A 10,888-nucleotide genomic window follows, 5' to 3' on the forward strand; every position below is an offset into this window, starting at 1 on the left:
ACCAGCTGGGAAGGACTTACTCCTGCTGGTGCTGGAGGTGGCTGCTTTTACTAGAAGAGGCTCAGCAGGTAGAGCACATGGCCAGGATGAGAGGATAAAGGTTAAATCCCAGGAAGGAGGAAGGAATCCTCTATCTCTGACCCAGAGAGTCCTTGGGTAAGACACACAAGCAAAATGAAAAATTTTTGAAACACCCCAAATGTCAAGACTGCTCCAAAACCTGACCTTGCTTGTTTGTATGAGTTTTGCCCACTCTCCTCCCACCATGGCTTTCCTTCCCATGGATTTTATCTTGCACAGCAGCACTACCTTGGTCTGAAGCCCTCCATAGTCTCCTCCCCCTCCTATTTATTATATATAACTTGGACACACATACAGACTTGAGGACCTCTTCATCTGAGATCTAGCTTTGCATGGCAGGTAGATACCTCACTGGGACCCATGCTAGTGTCCCAACACAGCAGGTCACATTCCCACCTCCTGCAAATCAGCTGAATGCCACTGATTTCAGGAATACAGCTCTTTTGCCAATGCAGAAAACTTGGAAGGGGTTTCAAAGGCTTAACTGAATTAGACATCTATGAGGACTAGAAGGAAATCTGTCTGTAAGGAAACTTGTGTTAAATATATCAAGGTGACTATAAAATGTTAAAATGCATTTTCACAAACTGTGCCAAAATTTTTTGTGATCTTGTCCTTCTTCTTTCAGAAATTTTTGAGCTGGAGGTAAATGAAAATGTGCAGCTGGCTGTAAATGACAGGCAAATGCCGAAGGTAGAATACAAGGAAATCAAGATAGATGATTACAGTAAGTAGCTCCTTTCTTCTCACTTATTTGTCTCTTTCACTGCTGTAGCTGTGAAATGATACAGCCATCCTGGGTAGACTGGCAGGAGGAAAAATGACTTTGACTCTCAATAAACTCACACAGTTTGCAAAGCACTCTCCTAGAATGTGCTACATTAAGGAGGTTATTACAGAGGCAGAATTTGATGAGAATTCAGCTGAAGAAAGGCAAAATTATAGGGTTGGGGTTTTTCTTCCTCTTAAAACTTCCTTTGTGTAGAAAAAGCCACTCTGGGAAATGACACAGTGGGGTGCCCCCATTGTTGGAGGCATTTGCCCTGGATGTGTGTGTGTCATTTGAAATGAGTTTGGAGTGGGCTAAAGTGTGTTCTTGCTGGCTACAAATGTGTCTGCCTCTCAGTGCACAATCTGAGCTGCAGTGAATGATGTTGACTCTCCAATGACTGCCCACTGGAGTCACTCAGGTTTCTTAGAGAAAGCCACATGATTTGGGAGGGTTGGAAAAAAGAAAAAAGAGCCTTATGAGAAAAGACAAAGGAGATTTCACCTGGAGTAAAGAAAGCAGATGCTTGGAGCAGTTTGCACCTGCAGCTGGTGTGTTGTTTCTACTACTTGTAAAACCATTCCCCACATAAATATATATATATTTATACGTTTGCCAAAGAGAGAGAAAAGCCTGGTGGCAAACAGCCAAAGTGTAAGCCTGTCTCTGTAGTTGTAGTTTCTCTATATGGGGAAAATCCACATATTCAGAGATGCACAATGGCTCCCCAAAATCCCAGCCTGCATGTATGGTGGCAACTCTAGAAAAAAACCCCAAAGGCCCTGGGTTCAAATGTGGCCCATAATGTTTTCCATACCAGGAAGGACTGAATCTCTCAGGCCACAGGCAGCGAAATGAAAGCAGCGAGCTGTGCTGGGGGCAGGTTACTGATTTCAGGCATTTCCAGATGTTATAAAATGTGAAGCAAAGGCTGAGAGATGGTTGCCATTTGAGAAGCATAACAATGGCCCTAAAATGTTCTGTTTGCCACACGGGCATAAGGAACATAACCCAGTGCATAAAATAGCAGGAACAGACGTGTCCTTCCAGGTTTTATGGACAGGAAAGGAAGGGTAAAGAGCCCATCTTTCCCCCCATAAGCCAGCTCATGGGAGACTGGCAGTTTATCAGGGATAACTCAGCTTGATACTAAATTTTTTAACTGCAGGTCCCATTGCAATTCTGCTCATTTAACTGAAAATATACTTGTGTGCAATAAATACAAACTGGCCACAGCCATGTGGCCATTCTGCTGTGCCCCCCCTGTGATTCCAAAGCTTTGGGCTGGGCAGCCTTGGGAACACTGCAGGTAGCACTTAGTAATATTTAAAGTCAAGTGATGGCCTTTTTGGCTGTCCCTGGGCCATTGATCCAATTTGCAGCTATTAGCATTCAGATGGAATAACTAATTAGGCAGAGTGTCAGGCAACGATTGCAAAGCAAACCACTTAAACCGTGCTGCTAATCTGTGTATTAATCTACTGAAAATGCTCCTAATACCAGTTTAATTGCTGGGCCTTTGCTAATCTAGATTGTAGATAATATTTTTAAAATAAATGTGCTGTCCTTAATGCAGAGAGTGTTTGAATGGAGGCAGTTTTGGCTACTGATACAAACCCATAGAAAAGACATTCAGCTAAAAGAAGCTTCAGTGGTCACATCTCTCCTTTACATTGGTTCTGTACCCATACAACAATGTGGGCTTCAGCACCTTTGCCTCCTGTTTACAGCAAAATTTAGCCCTTCAGAAGTTAGGATTGAAATACTTGTTTCTCCCTCTGTCTTCACACCACTATAGCAAAATAATTCTATTTCTCTCCCCCAGCCACCATACTTAATTGGGTTTTAAATTACCATTTTCATTGCCAATTTTCCTCCTTCTCTTTTGCCCTGAAATATTGATTTCTGTCTGCGTCACTCATCCAGCTGCCAAAAAAGGAAAATTATAGCTATTGACAGATGTTAATTGAATGCTATAAAAGTGATGCATGACTGAGCAGCTTGCACTGTACTCCCCATTTACATTTCTTGTCACCTCAGCTATCACAATATGGGTCTTTTTTTTTTGACAACATCTGTGTTTCTAAGGTGTTATATGCCACTGCCTCTGAAGAAATGTCATTTTGCTCCTACTCATCTGTAGCCAAAACACCAGAAAAATCTATTGGAATCGTGTCAGCATTCCCACATCAAAGACATGTTGTTATTTGTTCTTTTTTTTACTTAGGATTGCCAATGCAGATCTTAAAGCCAGCAACCTTTTCGGACACGGCGCACTACCCTTTGCTTTTGATTGTGTGAGTTCCTGCTTGTCCTTTCTTTCTGTTCACATTATCAGGGCAGCATGGAAACCTTGCCCATGATCAGGAACTTTTAGGATATGTTTCGTACAAGGAATGCCAGAGTCCAGCACGTTGGTCCCTACCCCGTCTCCCTTCACAGCTGGGAGAGGCCAGATGTACATCACTTCTTTCCCATGTTTGAGCCAAGGTTTTCAACTCCCAGGAGGGCACCCTGTTGAAATCCTGCAGAGTAAATTGTGGATTTTGTGAAGGTGTTCCATGTACATTTCAATCATTTGTGGGGCAGAAACAGGAGGAGGAGGAATACAAGATGTATTTCGACTTTCTGTCCCAGTGCTCAGGGCACCCACCTTGCGATTAAGAGGTAATTTTAGAGTGGAATTCAGGCGGCCTTACTAGAGCTTAAATTTTAGGTGCCCTCATGCAGAAATCATTCCCTTGTAAGTGCTGGTGTTCCCTGAAGAAAGAGAGAGCTGGAAACCTTTGAAGATCTCCACGATGTTAGCATTTATATTAGATAGGTAGGTTTTCCTCCTGGTGGGCAGAGCAGGTGGGTATTTCTTTATGCAACATTTAATAATAATAATACACATCACTGAGGGCTTTTTTGGGAGTTTGGAAAGCAACTGCAGGAGGGAATTCACTGACCTTGCAAGAACCTCTTTGGCCCTGGCTGCCTCCCTGTGCATCTCTTGCTGCCTGCCAGGGAACACCCAAGAGAGAAAAGCCTCATGCAGGAGGGATGAATGCCTGGTGAATGCCTGTACCACCCTGCACAGCCCTCCATGAAGGACAAAGCCACTGCAGTGAGCGTGTGGTTACGTCACGAAATTACTGCGGAGAAAATGTGCTTCATTATGGAAGTGCTCGAGGAAGATTGGTTCTCATCAAGCACCCAGCACTTGATTAGGCTGCCTCTGGAGCTGGATGGGCCGGGGTCTCACTTGGATACATGCAAATGAATGGAGTCACATGCGCATTAAAATCCTGCAGCGAAGTGCCTGATGTCTCTGATAACCCCAAAAATGGGAAAAAGTGGATAAAAATGCCAGTGATTCTACAGTAATCCCAGCCCTAAATTATTGCTTAAAGTCATCATCATCTTCCCTTGTTTTTTCCAAGCTGCCTGGCTGAAGCAGGGTCTGTATTTCTCAAGACAGTTCCCCTGTACAGACCCTAAGCAGAAGGGTGAAGAGGAGGTCTTTCCCACCCCTTCCCCCTTCCCATAAATTTTGGGCCAAACTGGGCATTATTAAGCCTTTTTTTTTCACTTTAGAAGAGTCCTTTCCCTCTGTACTTGTGTGATGCAGTGATGACAGAACCACTTCAGCAGAAAATAAAAAAGAGCTTTGGGGAATATAGAAAATAGATACACATAAATAGATCCCAAAATAGTTCCCAAAATAGATCACTGCCCTGGTTACTCACGGGAGGAATCCTGACCAGTTCGAGATGTGCTTGTTGGGGTTCAAAGCTCAGCTTAGAGGCTGCTGTGCACAGAGGGAGGCAGAAACCAACCTGCAGCTTCCACCCAGCCTCAAAACCCATCCCACACAATCAGCCTCCTGCGTGCCATCCTTGCAGAGACTGGTGTCCCCTTCCAAAAACCTGTCCTACCTTACCCTGCACGATGGGGCTGTGGGACAGCGAGGGCGTTTGGTGCCGGTGCCTTTTCTTGATGCCCGTTTCTGTTTCAGAGATGGGACACCCGGCAGCCAGATCGTCACAGAGAGGTTTGAGGTGACATGGGAGAGCGTCATGGTCAGCTCCCACAACGCCATCGTGCTCAAGTTCGACGGCCGTGGCAGCGGCTTCCAGGGCGCCAAGTTACTGCATGAGGTCAAGAGGAGGCTGGGCCTTTTGGAAGAGAAGGACCAGTTGGAAGCTGTCCGGTGAATGGCGCTGTTATTGAAGAAATTAATTCATTATAATAATTAACCCAAGACTGTCATTAGTCCTGTGATGTGTTAGGGTAGAGCAAGGAGATGAGAGGGGCAGTGTAGTCATACAATTGCAACTGCATGTGAGAGGGAGCTCATGCCAGCACAGTGCAGAAGGAGAAAAACAAGCCCTAAACAGAGCTAAATTAGAGCACACTTATCTGCATCATGTGTTCAAAGCCCATTTATTTTTAGCTCTGTACAGTCATACAGCTACAAACAAGTAAGCTTGAATATCTGTTCCTACATTAATATTTTGCTTGCCTGGTAGTTGGAAGAAAATCCATCTTTAAATCCTTAAACTTTTTAAACAGAATAACCAGGGCAAAACCCTAAATGTCAAGTCCTGTCATATGGTTAGATTTATTCTGCACATAATCATGTTAAAACCACTATCGGAGTGCTGCAATAGCTTTGCAATAGCTTACTATGGCTTCCAGAGGTAGTGTAGGTTATTTGTTGCCATTGCTTGGTCAAATCCAACGAATGAGATTGCAAGATTAAATCAGATTCATGTGAAAGCAGCTTGGACCAGATTTCCTAGACTGTCTGTGTCAAGGGGAATGGGCTTTACACTGAAAAAGGGCAGGTTCAGATTATATTGGGAAGAAACTCCTAACTCTGAGGGTGTGAGAACTGGAACAGGTTGCCCAGAGGAGCTGTGGATGCCCCATCCCTGGAAGTGTCCAAGGCCAGGTTGGATGGGGCTTGAAGCACTCTGGTCTAGTGGAAGGTGTCCCTGCCCATGGCAGAGAGGTTAGAACTGGATGGTCTTTAAGGTCCCTTTCAACTCAAACCATTCTATAATTTTTCTGGGGCCAGTTTAATTTAAAGCTGATGAAAATCACACTGGTTTTGCTATCGAAGGGAAAAATATTTTTAACCCATTGCTTTTCCTCTCTCATATTCTAGGACAATGCTGCAGGAGCACTTCATTGACAAAACGAGAGTTGGTGTGTTTGGGAAGGTAATGTTTTGCCATTGCTCCTTTGTGCTGTTCCAGTTGGCTGATATGGCTAAACAGCTGTGCTAAATCCTGATTTACTGAATATGTCAGTGGTGACATTTTTATTATCATTTATTTTTGAGATAGGCTGCACCTTGCTCAGCAATGCTAAAGGTGGAAGCTTTCATTTCACCAATGTCTTCATCAATGACTTCTTTTAAATTAACTTCCAAGTGCAAAAAGTGACTATTGCTCAGAAAAAACATTGTCAGATAATTAGGGGGTTTTTCCCTTAAAAAACTTTTATTTCATTTTCACATTGTCTCTTTAAAGCCTGTGGGAACATGGGTACATCTAACTCACATGTACAACAACGTTGTGGATTTCTGAGGCTGATTTGCTGTGTGTGCCTGGCTGGGAAACAGCAGCTGTAAAGTACTCAGGGTTTGAGATGAGAGCAGGACCGCGAGTAGAAATCGTTTATTGTGGGAGACACGGGAGTGGGCGAAGAGAGCTGCACGTAGAGCAGCATCTCTGCAGGGAATTGTTAACTGCTGGCAGCAGACACTGAAATTGTGATGCTCATTTTAAATAGAGGAAGACTGGGGTAAACATTTTGGAGAGGTAACATATCGGGTTAGAGCTATAGCCATAAAATGGGATGAAAAAGGCCAACTCTTGGGCACACAACCCTCCTGCCTTCAGGAGAGTGCCAGCCACAGGGCCAGGGAGATGTCCCTTGTTTTGTGTTTTTCCAGGGCAAGGAGTTAAAGGCTCTGTAAAGTCTGAGCATTTGCTGCAAGGTTTCAGCTGCCCTGTTTCTGTACCCAAAAGCAGCAGTGCCTCCCAGCCAGAGCACTGACACCCCTGTCCCCTTTCTGTTCCAGGATTATGGTGGCTACCTGAGCACTTACATGCTTCCAGCCGGTGAAGAGAACCAGGTGTTCACCTGTGGAGCTGCTCTTTCCCCGGTGACAGACTTCAGACTATATGGTAAACCCCATCCCTGAGCCCACAGACCCTCCTGCTGACCAAATGATGTTTCTTCCCTATCCTTTCCCAGTTGCCATCTTTCTTTCCCAAGATCCTTCTTAGTTTATATTCTGTGTCTTTTTAGGACTAGCCATAAACCCTTTTTCCCCACTCAAGCAATTTTGCTGGCACCACTGGGACCAGCCATGGTGGTCAGAGTCATCAAATCACTTCACTACTCCTCTTAAATAAAGGAGAATTGTCTTTAAACTCCTCCAGTCTTTGCCATCAACCAGCCCCACTGCCTTGAACATGCTTCCTTCTTGCCTGAACCACCCATCCAGGCAAGCTGTGGTCCAGTCTACCTGACCCATCCTGGCTCTGACCATAGCACTACACTGCACATGGTGGTCCTTTCTCTCAGGGATGGGAGTTCCCTTTGCACTTAATGCCAGTGAAAATCAGGGGACTGCCGTGGAAGTCAGTGGTGTTCAGCCAGACTTCAGGAGCTGAACAGTTATCCCTGAGACCAAAGGAAACTTGCTGCTGATGGAGAAGGCCCCAAGTGAAAGGAGAAGGGGACACGACATGATAACGCCCTTTTATCTCAGTTGCACTAACAAAGATTAAAAAAAAGGATTTTCTGTGAACTTTTTAGTGACCAGAAGTACATGGTGACAATGACAGACTGTGGTATCACACATATCCTTAGTGCATTTTAAAAAACTTTTAGAAATGCGTCCTCTGTAAGTAAGGCCATGTTAGAAAATAAGGTGGTTTTTAGCATTTGCAATATTTGACTCAAGCACCAGTGTGCTCTCTTATGACTGAAAGTGATATTTTCTTTTTTTCTCTTCAAGCTTCAGCCTTTTCTGAAAGATACTTGGGCTTGAACGGGATTGATAACAAAGCATATGATGTAAGTGCACGGACACTGCATTTTCCTGATAAAATGTGAACTGGGTCTTAACTCTCCCTCCATGTGTTCTCCTTCGAGGAGGAAGCAAAGTTATGCAAGGGGGACTTACTAGTGAAGCTCTGAAGGTGTCCTTCAGCCTGCTTACTGCTTTTCTTGTCTTAATAGTAATCATGGATAAAGTTTTTATTGATTAGCTCTCGTGTCTGCCTCTCTAAATTGGGTAAATACAGTTCTAGAGATTGAAAGAGCTGAGTGACTCAGATGCGCCCAAGACGACACGGTGTCACGACCTCCTGAAAGTTCCTGCCAAGGGTCTTGTAACTTTGATTCTCTCTGAGATAAACAAACTCAACTGAAGCTCAGCTTGATTTTCTCAAACTTTGTGGTATTTCAGGTAGGCAGAACTCTGTGCCAGAACTGATCAGGACATGGGAAAGGAGACACAGCATCAGTTAACAAAGACGTTGTTTAATACATGTGATGGGATCAGTTGGATCCTGTGCTGCAGCTGCTTGGAGGCAAAACCTGATAAAGAGCAGTCACGCAAACAAAATTTGTTATAGAGTAAACCTTGTTCAGCTTCTAGGCCTTGTCTCCAGCCAGAAGATGTGAAGGCAGCAAAGGTCTGCCACTGTTCTCACAGAGAAAGCAGGTATCACCCTGTGTCTTCACAAGGCAAGATTTAGTCTGGCTACCTAAACTCCAAGTTCATTGTACTCATAATCTCTACATTAGTGCAAACTCTTTTTTGTCCTTTTAGAAATAATTTGTATTTATTTTCCCCCATGCATCTGAAAGACATCTGGGGGCAAAGGCTGTCTCAGAAGTGGACACTTGAATTTCATATCAGGTCCTCCCCCAAGCTATCAAACTCATTGAGGTTGGCTTTCAAACCACACCAAAGTCATTCCAGATCCATGAAGAGTTCTTAGGCATAGGCGCCTGGGCACACTTCTTTATTCACTGGAAATTCACTTTGTTCTTCTCCATGATCTGCAGGTCAAGCTTTTAGTGAACATTATCAGAACAGATGAGAATCTCTGACATCTTCCTGCTGCTGACACTGCCCTGCCAGCACAGGATGGGGGTCTATTTTATCTCTAGATTTATATAAGTAGCCAGGAGAATATGTTGTGCTGGTGTCTGCTTGTTATCCTGGTGATAAAGTATTAGAAATAAGTGAAATAAATGCTTCTATTGCCTCCATATGAACTGCTCATTTCTAGCAAGTTTTTTAATCTTATTGCAACCTTTACCTTCACAGATCAGCAAATTATCACACAGAGTCTCATTACTAAAGGAACAGACATTTTTGATCATTCATGCTACTGCTGATGGTGAGTTAGCCCATCATTTGAGCTCATTATGTGTTTGTGATAGCTTTGATTTTTGTTAATTAAATTTGCCTCTTTAATGATTTCAATCTGTTTTTACAGAAAAAATCCATTTTCAGCATACTACGGACCTTATCACACACCTAATTAGGGCAAAGGCTAATTACAGCTTGCAGGTACAGTATATGTTTCTTTTTTTTCCTATCTGAACAGTTATTTTCCAGTTTGAACTCAAACTGCTGTTATGAAACAAGCTTTAAAAAGCCAGTAGCAAACTCAGCCTGGCAGTAGAAGTAGCACCAGCATATAACATGTTTCTTTCCATTAGTCCCATGCTTATGTGATATCACTATTTTGGTCTGGACAGTTGTAGAACAATTATTGAATTACAGTAAATTATGTGAGAGACATATCCCTAAGGAATTTATTCCTGTTGACTTCCTTTGGGAACACCAGAACAAATTCAGGATGAATTTCAAGGGAAACACGGCTCTAAATTAAATCAACCAGAAAAGTTACGAAGATAAATGTCACTTAAATCTGACATCCCACTGCGAATGGCATACTCTGGTCTAGAAAGTTCCACTTTCCACCAAATTATATCTCTGTTTTGCTGAATGCTCCATGTCCAAGTCATTAAATCTTTCAAAATGAACCTACCCTAGCACCCCTGCCTAGACAATCTGTTATGATCCTCTTTCATTTCTTCAAGTTACCTGCTCCATTTAAATGAAAAGTTGGTTTTAAGCTATTTAATTTCTAGCTTCCCTTTTTTTTTTTGTTTAATTACTTCTCCAGCAAGATTTATTAATTTTTCTTACTTAATGACATTTTTGCTTTAAAGCCCTCATTTTAGTCAGTATGACCTAATGCCATTTCTCTGCAGAACTCCATGTTTTTTTGGTTTTCACAAGGAAAGTGTGGGCTGGTTCTTCTTAGACTGAACCTGTTCAGAATGGAATTAAATGGAAAATCCTCCCACCCAAAAAAGTTCCTTGTGAGGGAAGATGCAAGTCTGCACTCAGAGCACTGAGGTGCCCAGATTACCCTGGGCCTCACACGCATCCATGGGAAGCCCTGTGAGGCTGGGGAGAGGCAGTGGGTTTGCAGCTGCAGGTGTGGGCGATCAGTCCTGAGACTCTAAAACGTGTGTATTTACCTGTTTTTGCAGATTTACCCTGATCAAAGCCATTACTTCAGCAATGCAGCATTTGAGCAGCACTTGTACCAGTCCATTGTCAACTTCTTTGTGGAGTGTTTCCAAGTTCCGGACAAACTGCCACTAGCGCCGCTGAAAGAGGAGGAGGACGATGATTAACCCTACTTGTCCGTGCTAAGCACAAGGCAGATCTCTCTGACAATATGCAACTGGATCATTTTCCTGAAGAAAGAGATGTTGTTAGCATGTATTTAAAAAAAAAAAACAAAAACTGAAAGCAGCTCCTCTGCTTTACTTGACAGCAACTCCTTCCTAAATGGAAGAACATTAAGCATGGTGAACTCAGCAGAAACTGCTGTCTGAAATAAATCCATCACAACCAACATCTTCTTTTTCTTCGGTTGTTTTGGGGTTTTTCCCTTTTTTTTTCTTTCTTTCTTTTTTTTTTTTTTCTGAGGGGTTTTT

The 10,888-nt window shown here is 43.2% G+C and overlaps 1 protein-coding gene across 4 annotated transcripts in view; it reads left to right on the forward strand.

The window, feature by feature from the left end:
- DPP6 (dipeptidyl peptidase like 6) overlaps nt 1–10,688 on the forward strand; it is a 540,742-nt gene extending 530,054 nt beyond the window's left edge. For all 4 annotated transcript variants that reach the window (XM_017728903.1, XM_017728904.1, XM_017728905.1 and 1 more), the window contains exons 18-26: nt 710–808; nt 3,078–3,147; nt 4,851–5,045; nt 6,006–6,060; nt 6,927–7,032; nt 7,872–7,930; nt 9,195–9,267; nt 9,367–9,440; nt 10,436–10,688. In XM_017728903.1, the coding sequence (XP_017584392.1) occupies nt 710–808; nt 3,078–3,147; nt 4,851–5,045; nt 6,006–6,060; nt 6,927–7,032; nt 7,872–7,930; nt 9,195–9,267; nt 9,367–9,440; nt 10,436–10,582 (878 nt within the window). In that variant the 3' untranslated portion in view covers nt 10,583–10,688. The remainder of the gene's footprint in view (nt 1–709; nt 809–3,077; nt 3,148–4,850; nt 5,046–6,005; nt 6,061–6,926; nt 7,033–7,871; nt 7,931–9,194; nt 9,268–9,366; nt 9,441–10,435) is intronic.
- The last annotated feature ends 200 nt before the right edge of the window (nt 10,689–10,888 follow it).

This window comes from Corvus brachyrhynchos, unplaced genomic scaffold, assembly GCF_000691975.1.
Source record: "Corvus brachyrhynchos isolate BGI_N302 unplaced genomic scaffold, ASM69197v1 scaffold52, whole genome shotgun sequence".
NCBI classification, from domain to species: domain Eukaryota; kingdom Metazoa; phylum Chordata; class Aves; order Passeriformes; family Corvidae; genus Corvus; species Corvus brachyrhynchos.